This window comes from Fistularia commersonii, chromosome 15 (genome assembly GCF_037954325.1).
Source record: "Fistularia commersonii isolate RoL2024-O1a breed Wild chromosome 15, RoL_Fcom_v1.0, whole genome shotgun sequence".
Taxonomy (NCBI): domain Eukaryota; kingdom Metazoa; phylum Chordata; class Actinopteri; order Syngnathiformes; family Fistulariidae; genus Fistularia; species Fistularia commersonii.
The window spans coordinates 2,702,575-2,726,185 of NC_141298.1; the positions used below are offsets into that span (position 1 = coordinate 2,702,575).

At 41.7% G+C, this 23,611-nt stretch overlaps 1 protein-coding gene across 1 annotated transcript; it reads right to left on the reverse strand.

Moving 5' to 3' along the window:
* Positions 1-524: 524 nt before the first annotated feature.
* On the reverse strand, positions 525-13,667 carry LOC147226233 (kinesin-like protein KIF27). Its single transcript, XM_086161092.1, has 13 exons — positions 13,370-13,667; positions 11,624-11,815; positions 8,404-9,377; positions 7,001-7,144; positions 6,711-6,887; positions 5,957-6,141; positions 5,065-5,168; positions 3,655-3,842; positions 3,353-3,523; positions 3,076-3,255; positions 2,765-2,995; positions 893-1,097; positions 525-811 (listed from the first exon to the last, which is right to left on the reverse strand). The coding sequence occupies exons 1-13, from the start codon at positions 13,665-13,667 to the stop codon at positions 525-527; spliced, it is 3,336 nt and encodes a 1,111-aa protein (XP_086017218.1).
* Positions 13,668-23,611: the final 9,944 nt, after the last annotated feature.

Sequence of the window (23,611 nt, forward strand, 5' to 3'; positions counted from 1 at the left end):
TTGAGCGGGATCATTTTCTTCAGAGTTTTAAGTTTTCAACTGACTTTTTATGTTTATCGATCCTCTTTGTCTTTAATGCTGTGTGTGTGCAAGTGGGAAATTTGGGGGGGGGGGCACAGGAGTGTGTGATGGTACTGTAGCTCCAAACCAAAACGAGGGCATGAAATTGGGGGTCCATAGGTCAAAAGTGTTATTGCCTGCAAGATGAGGGCCGGAAATTTAGAAGGGGTCACATAGGTGTCTTATGGGGGAGGTCACACGGGTGTCATGTGGGTGTTCTAAAACGGTGAATGGCATCATTTGTCACCAGGTGTCAAGTTGACGAGAAGTGTCCACCTATTCTCTCTGCCAAGAAACAAAATTGTCAAACAATTTTTTTTTTTTTTTAATTTAGAACTTTTCTCTCTCTCTCTTAATATACATCTCTCTCTCTCTCTCTTTCTATATATATATATATATATATATATATATATTTTTTTTTTCTCATGGGACATCAGATGTTAGTGTCGTGGTTTCAGCTGTGCTTACTGGTGGCAGAGCCACATACTAGCAGAGCTGGAGGAGAGGTCTGTCTCGCAGCTCTGCGGCAGAGACACACTGCTGTCATCTCCCATTCTCCCACAGTATCCAGCCCCTCTGCCATTCTTGCTCCGGGACCTCGGGGGCTGGTCGGCACGGTCAGCGGTGTCACCGAGGAGCTGTTTGAGTTTCTTTTTGAGCTGCCGACTGGAGGTCTTGTAGAAAACAAGCTCCCTCTCCAAGTAAGTTAATCTGTCCTGAACAGCCATTTGTTTGTCCTCTGAGTTGCCCTCTATAAAAACATACACACAGAATTTTGTATCAAGGTCTTTGATTTTTGAATGGTTCTCAGAAATAACAATATTGACCGCACCTTGAAGTTTCTGCAGCAGCAGCTGCATGTTGTTCTGATTATCCTGCTGCAGCTGGATGAGTCGAATGTCCTCCAGATGGAGGTCCGACAGGCGTTGCACAGCGGCTTCCATCTCCCGCAGCGCCACCTGTTGTTCCCTTGCTTGAAGCTCCAGCGCTTCGCAGCGCAGACGCAAATGACGCTGCATCTCCCGAAGACAAACAACCTTAAAGAGAAATACAAGTTTTGAGGGAACCAAAAGGAGATTGAAAAACGGGAAATAACGCAGATCCTCTGACAAAAAGTGCTGGGGCCATTCCCAACCAAGACACGAGCAAATAGTAATTGAGTCACAGAGGGATCTCACTTCTCAGCCTCCCTGGTAAGATCTACTCACTGATGATGGAGGAGAGTCTGCCAGTTCATTTAATCTCAGATTCAGGAGGAGCAGTATTGTTCTCCCCCTAGTTGTGGAACAGTTGTCCAGCTATATACCCCCGGCAGGGTCCTTGAGGGTGCATGGGAGTTTGCCAAATTGGTTTACATGTGTTTTGTGGACCTGTGACATTCAACCGTGTCCCCATACTCCGTCAGTATGGGGTACCGAAATCGGTAATACTGGCTCTTTGTCCCTGTATGACCGGTGTTGGAATTTGGTCCACATTGTTGGTTGTAAGTCAGACTTGTTTCTGCTAAGAGTTGGACTGCGCCAGGGCTGCCCTTTATCACCGGTTCAGTTCATAACCTTTATGGACAGAATCTCTAGGTGCAGCCTGGGTGTTGAGGGGATATGATTTGGTGACAGGACAGGACTCTGCTTTTCGCAGTTGATGTGGTCCTGTTGGCTACATCGGTTCATGATGAAGCCATTGTTCAAGGAACAAATTGAGAACCCTTGGAGATAGGGTAGGCCAGATAGGCCATCTGGGAGGGGGTCAAAGTAGAGTTGCTGCTCCTCTACACTGACAGGAATCAGATGAGGTGGCTTCGGTATCTGGTCAGATGTTTCAGGCATGTTCAACTGGGAGGAGGCCCCATGGACGACCCAGGACACGCAGGAGAGACTGCCTCTAAGCTGACTTGGGAATGCCTTGGGAGAGGGAAGTCTGGACCATTGCTTCGGCTGACCCCTTGCAACCCAGCCCAGGATAAGTGGCAGAAGGTGGATTGATGGATGAATGGATTGCGGGAATGAATCTGATGGAGCTCCCTATGGTATATAAGGTCAGAGCCAACAGGAGGGCAAAGGCTATCTTGGTTGACCCAAGCCCACTGTCCTTGGAGAACAGGCTGTTGCAATTAGGTTCAAATGGTCACCCCGTAACATGTAACATACACATCATCCCTCTGCTGAAAGTCTGTGGTGTGTGTTGCTGTGTTGGGTTCTTGCTGCTGTCCCTGTTGTTGTTGCTTGTTTCTTTTTGTTTCCCTGCTGGCTGTAAAACAAATTGCCCCTCATGGGTACAATTAAGTCTAACTAAACTAAACAGGGCTACACTCACTTACAGACGTCTGAGCAAATACGCATGCACAAACTGCATGCGTTTGGACCGTGGGAGGACTCCGAGGAAAATGTTAGGAACATTGTAGGAAGCGTGAGCAAGCACTCGGTGTCAGCTGGAAGGAAAAAAAATGGCCTTTTTATTGGGCAGAAACCTTTTAACAGATCCCAGCTAAATTTGGGCAGCCTCGACTAGTTGGGGTAGAAAGAATGCGTGTGAGAGAGAGAAGGAGAGGGGTAAAACGAAAGAGGGATAGAGACGGGGTGTTGTGCGGGTTGGGAGGGACAGACTCAAATTATGAATATTTTATTATAATAACAATAGCGCTAATAGTTACATTGGAACTAGCTGAAACGATACATCCCAATTTCAGTGAAAGGAGAGATCTCACCTTGTTGAAGTATTTGACAAGAAGCTCAGAAGCCTCTGGTCCAGAGAGCTCCCTCAGTTTCCTGATCACACTGTACAGCTCAGTGGTCTCAGAGAGGTTCGGTGACCGGCAGGAGTCAGAATCTGTTCCTGAAAGCGGCTTCAGCTTGCCCTGTATCGACTGGTTCTCAAAGTCCAGTGCCGCATCCAGAACTTCGATGGCTTCTTCAAGCCGGATCAGGGAATGCTCCTCCTACGCAAAAGAACCATGAGGTGGTGAGGAGCCCCCTCCGCATCACATCGTCACGTGCCTTATTTGCGTTTCCCTCTGACCTCCACAGTGAGCACTCGGTTGTCCTGCACGTCCAGGGTGTCTCTTTTTCTCCTGAGCGCGTCCCTCTCCCTTTTCAACTCCATTCTGGTGACTCGCACCGCTTGCCTGCCCTCAATGCCACCATCCTGTAGCTCCGCCTCTAACCTCACTGACAACTGCAGCGGGTCCTGACTCATGGCCTACAAATCCATTGATAAAAAAAATCCAGATACTCCTTTCAATAAAATGCGCAACTGTGTGACATAAATTGACAACATTGTGATCACTATACTGAGCCTGACTAGAACGGACCCTCTTGTTCTCAAGCTTGTTTTTTTGCTCCACGGTGTCTTTCTCCTGTTGGAGCGTGTCTTCTCTCCTCCTCAACTCCTGCGCCAGATCCTTCTGTTCCACCCCTCTCCGCGGCACCCTCTCCTCCGTGTCCTCCAGCCAACAACTGTCCGCTGTCTGCCGGTGAAGGTGCGGGGAAAAGATGCATCAAAATGTCGGCAAAAATTGAAACGACAAAGTGACCATAGTTTTGGACGATCTGAATTATCACTGCACGGCTGACAGCAGATAACCAAAATTCAGCTAACCCTATCGTGGAAGAAATCGCTGATGTTGCTGCTGGTGTCTCCGCTACTCAAGAGGCTTTTTTGTAGCGACATCCTCTGCAGGGTTATGAGCTTCAGGCTGTCAAAGGGCTCAGTTTGGGACATCCAGTTCCCTGCTGACAGCTTTCCCAGCACATCCTCATCGCTGCCCTCTGCAAGGCTTTCCTTGCCTGCCAAAAAAGAAAAATAAAAGAAAATTGAAATTTCAACTTAAATGTATATATTATAAATAAGAGTCATATAATAACAATGATTTTGAATATGCTCAGTTGAACCATTTGGGTTCAAAGCTAGCGGATATCATCAACAGTGTTTATTCTGAATGCTGATTTTGTATTTATGTGTTCAATCCACTGTGAGCCAGGTAACGGAATTTTGTTTAATATGCGCACCGTTAGTGTGCTGGTTGGAACTACAATAAAACAGCTCTATCTCTAAGTCTAATATTTTTGCAGTACACCAATAAAATCCCCACACTATCACTTTTTTATAAATCACACAGATTGATATTGTTTTTCATTGCAAAATAATAAATAGGAGAGTAAATCTCCAGACTGAAACAAACAAAAGAACATCTTCAACCGGGGATATAGCTTTGAATTAATGCCACAGAGAAGATGTTACTCTCATGCCTGTAAAATAACCCCTTTTGACATAATAGAGAGGTTTGATGCAGAGTAAACAAGGCCCCGTTAATCCATGACCGAGGATTCCAAAAAAAGACAGGACACTGTTTAAAATGTGAATAAAAACAGAACACAATGATTTGCAAATCCCATATACCCATATTTTATTCTTAAAGGAACATAAGCATCATGTCAGATGTTGAAAGTGAGACATTTAACTATTTCATGGAAGATATTAGCTCATCTTCAAGACATTGCAAAAAAGGTTGGAACCGAGCAACTTCTACCCTTGTGTTGCGTCCCCTCTTCTTCAAACAACTGTCTGTGAGATTTTTTGTTTTATAAGATATGAAGGTAGTTGGTGTGAGAGAGGAGGATACAGAGAATAGGGTTAGATGGAGAAAGTTGATTCGCTGTGGTGACCCCTGACGGGAAAAGCCGAAAGAAGAAGAAGATTGGTGAAAGTTCTGGACTGCAGACAGGCCAGTCCTGCACATGGACTCCTGTCCTGCGCAGCAATGTTGTTGTAATGGACGCAGTGTCCAGTTTCGATGGCCGTCCCTGAAAGAGACGTTGTGTGGACAAGAGCATATGTTCCTCTAAAACCTCTATTTTGAGTGATGATGATGCCTTTTAGATGTGTTAGATACCCCATACCATCAGAGATGCAGACTATGGGAATAAAAGCATTGGTTTATTTGCAAATCATTGCATTAAAATTTCGGACGACGAAATAGTAAAAAGGTAAAAAAACTGATGTTCGTACCATTGGGTTGGTACATTCCATCTGAAGCTCGGTCTGGATCAATGATAACTTGTTCAGCCATGGATTTCTTCTGAGTCACGGTCCATGGGTTGCTCGATGAACACCTGACAAAGTTCATGATATTTAACTTAATCTTCCGAACCTCGCTTCAGTGTGAAATAAAACCAGAATTGTTGAATGAATGACTATTTATCTGATGTGGTATTTTGTTCTATCCTGCCTGCACATAGGTCCCCTCATCAACGTACGATAGTAACCTTGTATCTTTCCTCAAGTTCTGGACTCTCTCATTAAGCAGTCCCAAGGGGTGCGGCTCGATTTAGTGCAGCCAGGTGCCCACCATTGCTATTTCTCTTCTGAATATCAAAGCTATTACTATATCATATCAGTTATTATGATGCAACTGCTAGCACTCCTGTTATTACTGGTAAAAGAACCCTCATATCCACTCTGTCTCTATCACACTCTCGCTTTTGCATCTCCCTGTCATGCTCTCTCGATTCACAACAACCGGTCGAGGCAGAAGGCCGCCCACATTGAGCTGGGATCTGTCCAAGGTTTCTCCCTGCTTAAAAGCAGTGTTCCCTTGCCATTATAGTCAAGCACTTTCTCATTGGGGAATGTTGGGTTTCTTTAAATCATTATAAAGCATGTACTCCAGATATTCTCTACATGTGTCAGGATTACATTTCAAATGTCAGACATTTAATCTTCTTCTACATTGATGATTGGAATCCTAATCATGACAATTAATTTGATCAAGACACAACCAGTGTAAGAGGATCCCACCTACACCGCTCAGAGATATAGGTATAACATTAGCTGAAATACAATTTATGCATTCATCATTTAATATTAGTGGCTTGTGACTGGGTAGCATATTGGCTCTCACCTTAATTCCATTTTCCGCAGAAAGCTGTGATCGTCCTCGCGACCATGGTCCTTGCCCTTCGACAGCTGCCTTGTAAAAGGACAATACACCTCATCCTTGTTAACATTTTCAGGCTGCAGGAGACCGCGCACCTTAAAGAAGGCCATCAACCTCTCCAGCGAATAAGACTGGAGGCCTGATGGGGGCTGGAGACAAAAAATGCAGATGTATGCAAACACACACACACACACACACACACACACACACACACACACACACACACACACACACATACACACACACACACACAAATGATTTGAAATGAGCAGATACATGTACATGTACTGTACATATGCATATGGGCATGGAAACATAGTAAGTTGCTAACGAGAGGGTATTGAGGCAAATTTGGTCACAAATGTATACATTTTTATTGTTATTAAAAACACATAAAAAATCTATTACTTTAATAGAAAGACAAACATATTTACCAAAGGGCCAGTTTTCAGTGCCTGCATCTCACAGTGGTTGTATGAAAAAGGCCAGAATATGTGGAAACCAATACAAAACTACTCAAAGTCCGAGCTTGATCTTGCTGCACCTTGTCCTACATGAACTTATTTTTAATTTAATATTTTCTATTATTCAATGAATCTGGGCAAGCTTTTATCATTAAATATGACAAGTCAAATTTGTGCCAGAAATTAGTCGGTCAGAAATTAGCTGGTACAACAGGGTCTCAAGACAACCAGATACAAGCATCACTCATATTTACCCTTCCGGAAAGCAGCTGTCCACAGCTGCATCTGATCGAAGAGTCACTGGTAAGCATTTTGTCTGAGTTCCACGATGCCCCCTTCTCTGTCTTTGCCCCAGTAGTTTTTCCCAACAAGGTCAGAAGGTCACCCCGAAGACTGTCGATTAGCATCTGCTGGTTGACCAGTTGTTCGGTCTGAAGACAACAAAGAAAGGAATGAACATTTGCCATCAACAAACAAACCAAAATCAGGAATCATTTATTACATATTTTTATAACTTCGCGGTATCACATCAGACTTCTCTCACCTGCATTCGTGTGCGTTCCTTCTCGTCCTCTAAGGCTTGGAGATGTTTTTCTCGTTCACGGAGAAGCTTCTTGACTGCTCCTCCCATCTGTTTAAGTTTAGCATCTTTGTGTTCCAATAGTTCCTCATCCTTATTGAGAGCTTCCTTAGAAACAAACACACAAACACACATACACACATATACATATATATGTGTGTGCATACATATCTCTATATATAATTTATACAAATATATAATTATACAGTATATACCTATGTATATGTATGTATGTGTGGGTATGTATGTGTGTGTAGTAGTAATAGTTCCTCACCCATATTGAGCGCTTTCAGTATACATGTGTGCCACTGTGTGTGCGTGTGTGTGTGTGTGTGTGTGCGTGCGTGTGTGTGTGTGTGCGTCTATATGTACAGTGCATATACACACACACATATACAGTATACATGTACACACATGTATATATATGTATGTAGAACTTGTATGTATCTATATACGTGTCTGCCTATCTATCTATCTATCTATCTATCTATCTATCTATCTATCTATCTATCTATCTATCTATCTGTCTATCTGTCTGTCTGTCTGTCTGTCTGTATACATATGATATATACATTATATTAATATATATATAATACTCATCTATAAATAAGGCATTGATATTACAATGCCTAATACAATGCAGCAACTACTGTATTTAGTTTGCTACAAATTGCTTACATAGCTAAGTAACAGAATTACATCTTGACTACAATCACTTACCCCTGGCTGAATATATGTCAATAATTCATTACTGCCAATTTGGTTTGTGGACTTGCAAATGTTTTTTAAGCAATTAGTTCTAAAAGAAAGTTAGTTCTAAATAGGTAAGTTTACCAGAGTGACCCTGCGTCAGCAGATATTCCTGTCATTTGCGCAAAAGCACGCAGTTGAATAATCTCAGGTCACAAAATATTTATTTTCTTCTGTGATGTACTAGCGGACATGATTCGTCAATTTTTTTTGACCTGTCACCCCTGACGCCTTTTGAAGACAAACTACATTGCATCTGTGCATTTGTTTTATATGTATACATATATACCAACTATAAACTAGTCTGTGTGAGCAGCTGGTGGTGTCTTTTGTGCTGAGTGGCACAGGCGCACACATTCAAAGCATACCAATATACTTCCATAACTTATAGAATGCGGCCTGTGCGCATGATAAGAGCGGGTGCAAATGAAGTATTTCATCATATCGGTAGCACAATATTGTTATATCGCCAACCCTATCTTAAGGTCACAGTGATGTGCCTAGTTTTAGAATAAGGCTCCACTGACTTTGAAAAATGGTTGCAAAAGGAGCCATCCATTATTCCCCTTCATTTTATAACTGATCTCGTAAAAATTTTAACACCGCTTCGTACTTACCTTATATTTCTTCAATTCTTGTTTGAGTTGTAATATGGTCTCGTGTTGGACTTGATCTTTCTTGTCTGAACAGTTCTGATTGTTGGTCTGATGTGACAGATCGACAGTTCTCAGTCTCTCCTGCCAATCTAGCAGTCTCTGTTTGAAAGCTTGATTTTGGGTGGAGTCACTGGTCTCTGCAAGCAGAGCTGCAGCCTCCTGGACCAGCATGCAATATTGTGATGATTCCCTTTGGTTCTCCTCCTTATCTGGAGTTGGACTACCCAGATTTAAACCGTCCCCTCCACCAACTCTTCCCTGAGTCTTCTCTCTCTTCTCCATCCGTCTCTCCTTCCCGTTCAGTAACTCTCTCAGTGTTTGAACTTCATACTCCAGCTCCCCAAGTCGAGCATCACGCGGGTCCCACGCCGCCGCATAAGATTTAGCCTCGGTTTGACACGCCTGTGGCTGGTTGCGAACGTGACGCGCTTTTGACGCGAAGTGCAAGACACTCAGGGACTCGGCTATGCTGTGGTGAGAGGGGCTCACACATGCAACCATCAACGTGTGGGCGGTGCCTCCTAGAGAATCGCGGAGAAGGCGCGTGATCTTTGCACCACGGTATGGTATGTGCGCGCCGTTGTCCTTGCGACGATTTCGATCAGGATTAGACAGGGCTCTGATGACATTGCCCAGCGCCAGCAGGCCAGTGTTGATATGAGCGGATTCCTTCAGTTGGGACCCTCTGTTGCCGGTTTTGCCAGCACGCTCTGAGCCCCCCAGATCCACCAGACACAGTTTTGAATAATGCGCTTCCCCGTTCGGGGAGGATTTCAGGCAATGCTGAGTGAGCTGAAGGGTCAGGATGGCGTGGGACCGACTGGAGTGCTCGTTCATCAGGGTGGCGCCGTTGTGTCGCAGGGAGTTGCCCATCTCGACCACGCTGAGAAGCTCCTCCGCTGAAGTGACAACCATCTGCTTGGCTCCCACCACCACTGGACACAAATAAAACCACATGGTCACTGTCAACAAGTCAGTTGGTGATAAACGTAGCATACATTGATTGATTATAAGCTGGTATGGTAACAAGAAGAAAGCCAGGCGAATCACAGCTGAACCCACCCAATGGGATGTCTGATCTTCTTCTTTCCAGGGAAAGGTATAGAAATTAAAAATCCTGAGACACACACCGTCTGGCAGACACACACACACACTCACCATGCCTCACACTCTGGTGGAACCTGCACCCCGCACTTTCCAAATGATTCAAATGAATGAGAATAAGAAATTTGTAGTTACTGCTAACAGTTAAGACAATTCATATTTCATTATATTTCTTATTCTTCCTCCTTTCTACTATCATCTATTACTGTTATGTTTTTCACTTGAAACTCTGGCACAACAATTTCCTTCGGGATTAATAAAGTTGTTCTCATCTCATCTCATTCTCTCATCTCATTTATGTAATCCTGCTGCTATTGTTTCTGTCTATATATGTTGGCTTGTGGTTTGCAGCATGTTATCTGGTGTTTCATTGTTGTTTACATCATATTCTAAGGCAGGGGTGGGCAAACCTTTTGACTCTCGGGCCACAACCTGTTCTAAAATTTGACAGAGGGGCTGTGCCAGACACAGATCGATGTGTCTGGCCTTTTACCTTGAATATGCTAGGTTCATTGTACAAATTGTTTTCCAAATGAATTGATTTCATAACACAGTAGAGTGACTCATGTTCTGTTTCGTTGGGAACAGTGAACTGTGTTGTTGATCTCCCTTTTTTATCAGGGCATCAAAGTCTGGAGCTGGTTTAATTTAGGCAATTCTCAGATTGGTGGTCAAATTGTTGGTCAGTTAACTTGGATCTGTGATGCAGTTACCATGGGTGGCAGCTGTGTCACCCAGGGTAGCCGACCACCCATGGTAGGTAATCAGTGTGGGTTTAAAAGGTCTGCTTCCAGTCCTACTAGATGCCAGGTTGTCTTCTTTCCCTTTCCAGTGAACAGACTGGCTTGTTCGCCGAGGGAGACTTCCTGTGAACCGACCCTCTTTGTCTCTGCAGTCCCTCGCCGGGCTTTAGCGGCCCTGCGCTCTCTTGCAAAGCTTCGCACTCCCTCGTTCTCTTGTCTGTTTTCCCGGTGCTAACCTTGCCTATCCTACTGTCCTGCTTCATCTGCGTTCTGGTATTAGGACCTGTTCACCTACTGCCATGAGTTCAGCAAAGTCTTTGAACTCTTTCTCTCTTTGTATGGAGTCATGGTGTTGCGATTAGGTCCATACCCCACAAGTTACATCGGTATTGACTCTTGAATCATAGTTTATCAGTGAAAAAAATGTAGCTGAGTCTGTAAATTTTCCATCTACCTCTTAGGCATGGCCGCCTGGTCTTGCAGGGACCGCTCACAAGCATAGTTAGCATGTTTGGTGGCAAAGTGATGGAATGTGCACAGGAGGAGCTGCAACAGGCAGAGATGCCCAGCAGGAACTTCCATCTACCTGTACGTTTCCTGTATTCTTTGAAAACCACAACAGTTTCTTGGAATATTAGGCACAAGGCCGCTGATCGGACTTCTGTGAAAAATACTTTGTTCAACAGTCGACACTCACTGTCTACTTTTGGAACACTGCAACAAAGGTCTGTGTATGAGGAGTGTGTCATCCATCAGGGGAATGTGAGTATTTCAGGGAAAAAGTCAAATGAATTAGGGTTAATTATAATAAAATTTCAAGTTTGGCAGTACATAGCTCACAGGCTGTGGTTAGCCCATGCCTGTTCTAAGGCATGTGCCTTCTGAAGTTGAAACAATTTAATGATCTAAATTCCCAATGCATATGCAAAGACAATAAAGATTGTTACATTCCATGGTATAGTTACCAAAATATACATTGTCATTACTTTACCATAGAATTAATCTTTAAGCTGTTTGTGCTCTGACAGATTAAGTCTGGCTGGCTAACAAGGGTTCAGACGTTAATAGGGTGTCCCTACAGGGTGAAAGCATTAGGACAATTTGAGCTGCATGATGCGTTTGGAGTTTTTTGAAAAAAAAAAAAAAGGGGAATGAATAAAACACATATTATATTTCAGTCTGATTTATGTAAATGTCTTCACTGTGGTGAACGCAACTTGTGTTCGGCATTGTAGCAATTTCTATATTTTTTAATCTATTTTTTTAACCAGTTTGATTTCCTATTGGCTTTCCCCATCTCCTCTATTTCATTTCTCTGAAAACTGTTTGGTCACCTGTGTTTCCCCGTTTGTCCTGTCGGATGTGAAGTGCTTTTTGAACGGTGTGCGGCTCCAGCAGGTCACGCAGCTCCTCCATGTACAGCTCCAAATACGAGACTCGCACCGTTGCCTCCAAACCAATATTGCTCTTCCTTTTCCCCTGCAGCAGTGTAAACACATCTTGGGCAACACTGTCAGTGATACCACCTTCCTCATGTGGTAATACAGGGGGAAGAAGGGACATAGAGTTAGTAAAAACTGTACCATATGTAATAACTATGTAACTCTTTCATTCAATCATCTACTGCAGTGTTTCCCAACCTTTTTTGAGCCACGGCACATATTTTACATTACAAAAATCATACGGCACACCACCAAATAAATATGTCAAAAACATTTTTTTAACGAATTAGAATGAAACTGTAGTCTCAATTTACTTAGTGTAAAATCTAATATATCTAATATCTGTAGATTCATCAAGTTGCAATGCAAGTTTCCCACTGATGTGCAACTTTTCCAGAACACTTTTTTGCAGTGTCAAAAGACATGTCATCAATATGTTTGGAAATGGTATTATTTGAGAGAACTCTGGCTATTTCTTTATCAACGCCAGAGCCGAGCATTTCTTCTACAATGATTTTGCCGGCAGTTAGTATTAATTTTTTGCTACAATGTGTGGCTGTTCGGATTTAGAGATGAGTTCAGCAACTTTACAGCAAGCTTTCACTGCTTTCTCACTCGTCTTGGTAGTTTTCAACAATGCAGCTTGTTTGTTTACACAGATACAAGTACTTTTTATTTTGAAAATGTATCACCCAAAGCGTCACTAATCGCTCTGATACACAGATGCACAGGTTAATTCACCACCCGTTGCCATCGAATGGGCACGCTGCTCACATAGACATAGGAATAATAATAATAATAATAATAATAATAATAATACATACGATTTGTATAGCGCTTTTCAAGGTACACAAAGACGCTTTACAAGTTGACGACAGAAAACATAGAACATAAACATAGTTAATGGGAAGAGCTGTAGGTGTTGTAGGTGGTTTGGAAGAGGTGGAAGACACATTATTTGCGTTGGATACATAATTTTCAGACCAATCAGGTGAAAGTGGACATTTTCCCACGGCACACCTGATGATCTCTCACGGCACACTAATGTGCAAAGTGGTTGGGAAACACTGATCTACTGGCTTATCCTGCATTTGGGGTCAGGAGGATGCTGGAGCCTACCCTGACTGTCAGTGGGCGAGACCTGGGCTGGTCGCCAGTTGATCCCAGGGCCACATTTTCTGTCCCTCTCAATCACACATTTGGGGACATTTTCCAATTTTTCCAATTAACCTTGTTTTTGGAAACCCATGCAGACGTGGGGAGAACATGCAAAACTCCACACAGAAAGCCCCTCTGTCAGAATTGAAGCCAGGGTGAAATTACCCCTGTGAGGCGGGAGTGCTAACCACTTCATGAATATTTCATATACGCTTTGAATGGTGAACTGTGATAAAATCATTATGTGGTAACATTTTTTACAAACATGCTTTGATTGACATTCAGGGACTTTTTTTTCGTAAGTAAAACATTCAAATTTAGGTAAACCTGTGGTTTCATCCACTGGCCCAATTTTAATTAATTGCAAATGAAAATACAAATCAAGACTTCTCTCAGGGCTTGCTCTCTTAGGGTCACAATATAGCATGTGTTGATTACAAATTTATTACATAATTATAACCATCGGCCTCAAACACTTACCCAGCTTTCCCCCTCCGAGCGTGTAAGTCTTCCCGGCACCGGTTTGTCCATAGCAGAAGACCGTGGCGTTGAAGCCCTCCACGAGGGACTCCACCCGCGGCTTGATGCAGGCCTCGTAGACATCCCGCTGAGTGGCCGTGGGTCCGAACGCGTGGTCGAAGGAGAAGGAGCGATCGGAGCCCACCATCACCCGTGCCGTACCCGGAACCACCCGCAGACACACCTCGTGGTGATGGAGGACTTCTTTTGGTAGTAGAGGACGCACACGCACCGCCACACACACACAATCCTTGCTCATGACCTGAAGCGATGGCGAGTTCTTCTTATTATTATTACTGATATTATTAGTAATATTATCTCTTTTTTTTTAATTCGTCGCTCCGGAGGTTTGGAGTGGGTGCTGATCCTTGGATGGTGGTCGGCCATGGAGTTCCATCACAGTCTCCATGGGGGGGGCGTGGGGGTAGGGTGAATAAATAAATACATAGATAAATAAATAAATAAGTCCAAGATTAAAAGAATGGTAGCATAAAGTCACATCGTCTCCATTGGACCATTGGAGTGTGATGTCATCTGTCAGTTTAAGGACCAACCCACCCAAGCCCTGCTGTCACAATACCAGAATTAAGTTATAGAATATAATATAATAGAATAATAATAGAATATAATAAAATAAAATACATCTTAAAATGCAAGATAATTCAGAGCAGATATGCGGGTATAAAGAGGACAATTACTGTTTAGAAGTTTATTAGGACAGTGTACAAATACATTAAGCACAGAGGCAGAGATGTTTGTACCAGATTATAGCTCATAGCTAATTTCCATCTGTAGTCTAATAAATACATATTCCAAATTGTAGAAAATAAGAAAAAAAAAACCAACAAGACTTCAATATGAACCAGACTGGGTGGGAGGGTTGAGCCGGCGAAGGTTTGATTCCAGACCCAGAATGATTGATTCCCCACTGTTTTACATTTCAACTTGATGAGTTCAATCCCACGTATTCACCTTTAACGTGACCGTTCCTGAATTTACAAAGTTCCTTTGACTTGTCCATACATAGAAAAATAAATAAATGAATGAATAACACCTCATCACTCACTCTCATCCTCCAGACTCATCACTGGATCCATAATCCACCTGAATCCTCTTTGGATAAGAAACAAATATGCCAGGGTAAATTGATCATTCATTCAAATTGTGCCACGTCAAGGGATTGGATCTGCACCTACTAGGCCGGCCATCATCTTCCTGCTCCATTTTGGATTGATTATTTCCTCCTTGCTGGCATCCCGGTATTTCAAGTCAAGTTTCTTTATTCATCTTGTGTGTAATCTCCATATTTTTATGAATCACATGCATGGTTCCTGCCTGTTGAACGCATACACTCCACTGTTTCAGCCTCAGTCCAATCCCCCAAACTCTTCTTTGTTTTAAGGGAGTCCTTAAAAAAAAAAAAAAATCGCTGCAATGCAACAACGTTGATGCCAAAACACAAAATGACATCAGGGGCCCGCAGCTGCACTGAGCTGTGATGTTAAATAATCGATGCATCAGCTGATCTTGACGCTGCTGGAGTTTCCCCCAGACATGTCAGTCCAAAATAATCATGCTGGTTATTATTTTGGAGATGTTACTGCAAAAGTGATTAAATATATTCTCTTTTGAAAAACAAAGTGCAAAATCAGACTTTGACTTTGACATTAACACAAAAACACAATCGAGGGTCCAATGCACGGAGTGTCAGTAATGACTGAGTAAGGATTTCAGTAAAACAAACAAATAAATAAATACATAAATAAAGCAGTTTGTATTGAGGTAACAGTTACAAAACAACATACCATGTTAAATTGGGGAATATAAAATGCACATGCATATTTTTGCTGACTAGAATAAAGTGCACATGCATATACACAGTAGGTGGCGCTCTCATAGCGTGTGTGTGCAGAGTATGAGCTCTATGGGCTAAGTTTTTTTTTTACACCGAGGATACGCACACACTGCACAGCCGGAGAAATAAGGTGCAGTGAACAGACCATCAAGAGACACCGTGGAAAAATATTTAACAGGGATGATAAGAAAAGAGGGGAAAGACAAGAAAATACGACTAGTTCTCTGTGACAACGATGAAGACAGAACGGTGTGTTTGCTGTGAGCTGAGCTGCAAACCTCACCTGAACCATTAATCCTGGCTTCATCATTTTGATTAAAAGAAAATCAGCACAAATTGTTTTATTCATTTTTGTTGTGTAGGTTCAAGTGTTTTATATATTGCGCTCCCGAGTAATTGTTGCTGATCAATATGAATTTATTATTATTATTTACGGATTTTATTTTTCAGTATCAAATGGTTCAGTCGGTCAAAAAATGTTTGTAGTTTTGATAAGGATTTAATTTTTTTTTACATTTCAGGCATATTGATGCACTTTAAATCCTTTCTGTTACAGACGAAAAACAATGTTAATAAAGTTATTCTTTGTTACAAGTTGAGGCAGAGAGAGTGGGGGGGCAAAAGTTTTCTTCCTTAGGGGTGGGCGTAAAAGACAATAATTGACCCCGAAGATGATGTGCTTTATTTCGAACCTCACCACTTTTATTATATTTACACTTTGCATGAATGCCCCCTCAGAGGCTCCGAGGCCCCAAAACTATGTGGAAGCATCTGATCACGGAGGTACACTTTTGATATTACAAGTGAGAATTGAACAAAAACAAAAAAGAAAACTGTCAGGTAGAAATTTATGTTAGATAGGCAGTAAATACCAATCACAGTAGTAACTACCAATTAACAAAATGAATTTGTTTCTGAACATTTGCATTTTCATTAGCGCCTTCTCTCCTATTTAAGAGAGACTGAGGAAGAGCACAATTACATTATCTTAATTTTTTGCCCCTGAACTTGATCTATTAAGGGTACATGACAAGTTTACCTTTTAGGAAGGCTCCCATCACAAAATGTACCTGTGAAATGAAGTACTTACAATATCAGTAATTGGTTAGTAAACTAAAAGTATTTGACTTGACATGAAGCTATGATATCGACTATTGTTTCACCAAAATGTACCCATATGGTATTAGATATTATTACCATGTTACTGGGCTCACTTGACATAAAATTCTATATTATTAATTTAACTCATTTTACCCACATTGACTTCGCTGAAAGCCAGCTGTAGTATAGCAATAACCACCAGAAGAGGGCGCCACTGATTTTTCAATGACAAAACATTGAGAGGATGCCTTGACATCTGGTTGGATATTTTTCATTTTGTCTTTTCATATAGAAAGTTAAAATATTGACAACAAATAGCTGAAGTAAACTCTGTAAAAGTGCCAATTTTTAAGACAATCACCAACCTCTTTGTTATGAACTTTCCTATTATGTTGATTTATGAATTATGCAAAAAATAATCTCAAAGCCATGCATAAAAGGTTATTGATAAGGGAAGGTGTTTTTCTGTACACATCATTTTTTTAACTAAAAAAATGACTTGAAATATTTAATTTCATCTACCATAATGAGGTGAACTTCCTACGGAAATAGCTTAACTACTCCTGACTCTGCTCTAAAGCCCCGATCGGACTCAGACGGGGTACCTGATGATCGCCGAGGTCGTCAGGGTTACCGTCAATCAGCAGCACGCCGTCAGGTCAGGCAAAGAAAATCAAATTATCTTTTTCTCTCTATCGTCTCATATTATTTCTCCAACAACGCTGCTCAGACCCATAAACCGTTCTCAGTGTAGAGTCTATGGATCCCTTGACATTGTTGAGACTATTACGCGTTTGTCAGCAAAATTAAGACGAGTCAAATCTCACCTTTTTTTTTTTTTTTTTATTTGAATCTGTTTCATCCGCATCTGTTGATAAAGAACTACCTGCAAACTGCGACACAGGTTAAATTTGAAGACACTCTGTGGAATTCTCACCTTTTTCGAAACATTCTGAGCTCTAAGTGTTGGCAATCACAATTGGTATTTAACCAGACATTCTCAAAGCTGCCTTTATTTCTGAAGTAAAAAAGCAAAACCACCTCGAGTGAGTGGCTCACTGAGATTCTTGAATTGGGCTCCAGAAATTGAAGGTTTGACGTCTCCCGTCTTATTGTATGGATTTCATGTTCCTGATGCATGGAGTAGTCAAGCGTTATTGAAATAATTGGAAAGCGTTCCCCAGGAATGGATCTGCCGGCTGCCGCTTGGTCATCGCACTCTGTGTATTTGGTTGACCATTTCCCAGGGCACGAAAACTAAATGTCACCCCTGTGTATGGATGGGTCCGCACTGTGTTTTGTCCCGCCAATATCCCCCCGTCTACTCTGGGAGCTCCCCAACACACAGTAACACACACCGGACCGTGGACCTGTATGGGAATCAATATGTTATATTGTCTGGAAGAGCTTATAAATATGTTGTCCATCTAGACAGGAGTGTTGCTCCTTTAATTGAGCTGTGGCCAGTGGCCTGTAGAGAGGCCAGCTAAATAAAATAGATTTCCGTCCGCCTCCGTAAACCACGGGGACCTTTTAAAAGCACAAGCTCCGGGGAAAAAAATCTGTTTTAGACTCCGAGACACACCGCAGATCGTCTACCTGTTTGCTGGGCTGATGTGTTGTCCACTGCACGGCCGCCTCTGTTCCGTAAATATTTGAATCAAATTGAATTAAATACAATTGTTTATTTATTTATAGCGTGAAACTGATCTGACATTACATTTTCAATACCATGGCATAAAAGACATTTCTATTCTATGAACATTTCATTTTAATCAGCAGCTTGTTTTCAACTCTACTTTGCTGTACGTTACTTTGTATTTGTATGAGCTTGTCAGTATCATATTTCACAAAAATGTGTTAATTGTCTTTTTTTTTTAAGGTCAGCGGACTGAAGCAGATGGGGTTAGTTTTCTCTCTTGAAATTACAGGAATTCCGGTCACAAGCTTTATGATTTAATTTTTTGACATTAGTAGCCAAAAGTCCACACTTCCAATAAGAAAGAGTTGTGTAATTTAAAACAACAATACTTTCATTCATTATCTCACAACAGAATTGATACATCGTCCTGATGTAAAAACACTTTTCCTTTATAAAAGAGCAACATTTTTTTAAACCAGACAATATCCAATATACCGTATATTGGTATGATGATAAAGTAATTAACAATTTTTGCCATGTCGTAGATAACAAATGATTTGCTCTTATTCTGGACTGGACCATATCGTTTATTTAGATTTGGATCAGTCCACCTTAGTGAACCAGAATTGTGTTCCCCTTCCATTTTTCAATGCATTTATAAAGCTGTTTTTTCAAACTTTTGATAGCAGTGTTGTTCATTTCAACCTTCACCCACACCTGTAGAGTCAGGGGACGGGTCGAGACGTCTGCTAAAATGCTTTCAAACTAATGTGCGTCTTCACACGGACACGCACGGGACCATTTGATACAGTATCAGTATGCCGAGCCCTCACCTCGCCACTGCTCATCCCCGCCACGGCATTCAGATCAGGGCCTCGGCAAGTGTACTTTTCTTCTTTTCGCCGCTCGGCTTCCATTCCCCTCTTCTTCCATTGATTAGCCTCATAATCCAATAAACACCCCACAACACCCCCCTCCCACACACACACACACACACACACACACACACACACACACATACACATACCTCTTGGGCCTGTAAGAGGTGGATGCTGGAAACTAAAGCGTTAGCACTGCTATAATGTAGATGAAAAGGTTTGGGGATTTAAAATGACATGGTGATATCAATGATGAGTCTGCCGACAGGGACTCCAAGTGTGCCTTTGTGTTATGCAGACAAGGAGTCGTATCAATCAGTTGTCTTGGTTTAATAGGGAGTGTGTGTGTGCGTGTGTGTGTGTTTGGGTATGTGGAGGGAGAGGGAGGGCATGGCTTGACATGCCTTTTCACATCAGTGTATATATTTCCCTGCTGCGTCCATTGACATCCCGTCTTATCACCAACTCCGTGTTCACCTTCTTCACACATCTCATTGTCATCAACAGTGTGTGTCTTTAAGCTGTTCCTTTGCTTGTATTTATACGCTCGTATTTAGTATTACTGTCTGTCCATGAGTCTTGTTTTCATGTACCAGACAATTTGACGCATGGGTTCAGTTGGATTCAAGGATCCACCGAGTGGCCACTTTAAGTTGAAATGACCCTGAGATGGCTATACTACTCATGGCGTTTACATAACAACATGTGACTATGACTACTATGTCTACATACTTGGCACCGCTGTGGACTGAAAAATAAGAATTTCATTATACAGAGAAGCACTCTTCCAGACTGCACATATGAAAATGAACACATTGAATCTTGAATTCTTGAATATGATATTTTAGATACCCCGAGCATTAGTATTAGTCGTTCCAAAAACCTCTTTCCTGGCCTAGAATGATTGTTGTCATTCTGAGTGATCAGCAGAACCTCTCGGAAGCTCAAAAATGATCCAAAAAAGCAGATTATTTGACTGAAAGGAACTCATTTTCTAAAGCCGATTCTTTTTTAACATTAGAAATATTTGAGCAGACACATAAATTGCCTATTTCTGCTGTATTTTCCTCCCCTTGCCCCAAGGCCGCAGTTCCACCGTCATCCACCTGTTCCCAGTCACTGGGCTTCTCCTCCATCCCTGTTGTCTCTGTCTGCAGGGATGTACAAATTGACCCCTCTGGCTGTTGCGGTTCCGAACCACTTCACGAAGACACTTTATTCTAACTTGCAAACAAATGCTTGGACGGAGATAGTTTGATGGGCAGATGTTGAGGTGGAATCTCCTCCAGCTGAAAGTGATAGTGATTTTTTTCTCTTTCCATTGAAAAATGCAAAACGGATACTCACCTCTTGTCAAACAGATAACAAAAAGATGTAATCAGGTCCTCTGGATTGTTTGGGCCACGATGGCTTTCCTTCACGGTTTTCACTCCTTCACCCGTCGGCTTGAGTCACCCCCGTGTGTTTAGAAAGACGTCCGTGCGGTGACGGGGGATTAGCAGGCGAGCATTGGTGTGTATTGATTCACAAACACCGCACGAGAGTGTAAGCATCGTACTCTTATTCAGGCTGCACATTCACTTTTCATCTGTTTGTTTATCTGTTGGCTGTGTGTGTGTGTGTGTGTGTGTGTGTGTGTGCATATGTGTGTGTAGCTTTTCGTTTGTGAGTGTGGGAAAGGCCTCTATGTATTTAAAGCACCAAAGTCCATAATCTCATTTGTCAAACACACGTGATGGAATTGACGCAGAATAGACATCTTTGTGATTTGTCTCCTACATTCACAAGTGAACGCAAACACGTGTGTTAAATCTGCCGTAGTCTGTCATAACCTGCTAAATCTGTCTTTCTATGCATTTGAGCCGCTCTCGTTTATGATGAGGGTTATGATCTGCGAGGCAAAATATTAAAAGCCTTAAAAAAGCCCTAGCAAACTATTTACGACACTAAATCGAGATTTGGCACAAGCGTCACACACTTTTCTGCACGTTCACGCTAAAAGGTGTTTCCTGTAAGGAGCTGAATACGTTTGCATTTTTTCCACTGTGGAGTAGCCGCGCCGAATATCGGAGACTTCAATTTTTCATTTTATTTATCTTTTTATTATCTTTTTAATGAAATTTGTTTTACTGTTCAAGGAGTAAAATGAAATGATTTAATCAACCTTGTGATGTCAATGTATATTTGTGGAGTCTTGGGATGTTAAGTGAATAATGCTCATATATATGCTTATGTATATGCTTATGCTTATATAATGCTTATATACATGTGTGTGTATATATATGTGTGTGTGTGTGTATATATATATATGTATTTATGTATGTATGTATGTATGAATGTGTGTGTATATATATATATACATATATATATGTATATATATACATATATACACACACATACATACATATATATATATATACATATATACACACATATACATATACACATACACATACACATACACATACATATACATATACATATACATATACATATACATATACATATACATATACATATACATATACATATACATATACAGTGGAAAATGTATTTAGTCAGCCACCAATTGTGCAAGTTCTCCCATTTAAAAAGATGAAAGAGGCTTGTAATTTTCATCATAGGTACACTTCAACTATGAGACAGAATGCAAAAGCAAAATCCAGAAAATCTTTTGTCTGATTTTTAGAGAATTTATTTGCAAATGATGTTCGAAAATAAGTATTTGGTCAAGAACAAAAGTTCATCTCAATACCTTCTTATATACCATTTTGATGGCAATGACAGAGGTCAAACATATTCTGTAAGCCTTCACAAGGATGTCACAGACTGTTGCTGGTACTTTGGCCCATTCCTCCATGCAGATCTCCTCTAGAGCAGTGATGTTTTGGGGCTGTTGCTGGGCAACAGGAATTTTCAATTCCCTCCAAAGATTTTCAAAGGGTTTGACGTCTGGAGACTGGCTAGGCCACTCTGACACCTTGAAATGCTTCTTACGCATCTTACGCAAGTCACTACTTCGTTGCCCAGGTGGTGTGTTTAGGATCATTATCATGCTGAAGACCCAGCCACATCAGCAAGGGCATTGAAGATGCCCTTGCTGATGGAAGGATGTTTCACTCAAAATCTCACAATAGATGGCCCCTGTTCAATCTCTCCTTTACGCGGACCATTTGTCCTGGTCCCTTTGTAGAAAAACAGCCCCAAAGCATGATGTTTCCACTGCCATGCTTCACAGTAGGTATGGTATTGTTCGGAAACAACTCAGCATTCTTTCCCCTTCAAATGCGACAAGTTGAGTTTTTACCAAAAAGTTCTATTTTGGTTTCATCTGACCTTAGGACAGTCTTCCAGTCCTCTTCTGGATTATTCAAATGCTCTCTTGCAAACTTCAGACAGTCCTGGACATGTGCTGGCTTAAGCAGGGGGACACGTCTGGCACTGCAGGCTTTGAGTTTCTGGCTTCCTAATGTGTTACTGATGGTAGCCTTTGTTACTTTGGTCCCAGCTCTCTGCAGGTCATTCACTAGGTCCCCCCGTGTGGTTCTGGGATTTTTGCTCACCGTTCTTGTGATCATTTTGCCCCCACGGAGTGAGATCTCACGTGGAACCCCAGATTGAGGGAGATTATCATTGGCCTTATATGTCTTCCATTTTCTAACAATTGCTCCCACAGTTGATTTCCTCACACCACTTTGCTTACCCATTGCAGATTCAGTCTTCCCAGCCTAGTGCAGGTCTACAACTTTGTTTCCGGTGTCCTTTTACAGGTCCTTGGTCTTGGCCATAGTGGAGTTTGGAGTGTGACTGTTTGAGGTTGTGGACAGGTGTCTTTTATACTGATAACCAGTTCAAACAGTTGCCATTAATACAGGTAACATATGGAGGACTGAGGCACCTCTTACAAAAGAAGTTACAGGTCTGTGAGAGCCAGAAATCTTGCTTGTTTGTAGGTGACCAAATACTTATTTCCACCATAATTTGCAAATAAATTCTTTAAAAATAAGATAATGTGATTTTCTGGATTTTTTTTCACACTCTGTCTCATAGTTGAAGTGTACCTATGATGAAAATCACAGGCCTCTATCATGTTTTTAAGTGGGAGAACACAATTGGTGGCTGACTATATACTTTTTTGCCCCACTGTATTTTATATACAAACATACATATGCATATTACTTATAATGTTTATTCCTATTTGACTCTATTGTGCCATGTCCAGGAGTCTTGTAACTGTTAGCAGTACTATTTTTATTAGTATGAGATCACTTGCACCCATCCCTCCCGACCTGACCCAGCTTGCCTGAGGCAGATGGTCGCAGTTATTGAGGCACACACCTGTCTATATACTGTATAAATACATTCTGATTATACTGTATACAGCAGAACCGCTATCCTTGAATGGACAATTTTTCAATCTTACTTTTTTAACCGTTACGCTGCCCTCCTAATTGTAGAAGAAGCCGCTTTCTCATGCACAGACTGTTTTACTTGGCGCTTTCTCTCCATGTTATGTGGACTGACGTTTTTTATTAACACTTTGTGTTAACAAAGCTGTCTCGCTGTGTCTCGTGACTCTCCGGACAAGCAGAAGTAAGCCCTTGTTAGACAACTCTGTGTTGATTGATTCTGTCCACTCTGAGGCAGTACGATTAATCAGGTTTGACTGGTGTTATTGATCTGATCGGGCCCGTCAGACACGGTCAGACTAGCAGAGATACTCGCTC

Excerpts from the sequence above, each read along its gene's own strand:
- LOC147226233 (XM_086161092.1), bottom strand. The coding sequence starts at position 13,667 with ATGAGCAAGGATTGTGTGTGTGTGGCGGTGCGTGTGCGTCCTCTACTA. Across the intron at positions 6,142-6,710 it reads GACAGCTGCTTTCCGGAAGG|CCCCCATCAGGCCTCCAGTC; the intron begins GTAAATATGAGT and ends TTTTGTCTCCAG. Across the intron at positions 3,524-3,654 it reads GCGATTTCTTCCACGATAGG|ACAGCGGACAGTTGTTGGCT; the intron begins GTTAGCTGAATT and ends CTTCACCGGCAG.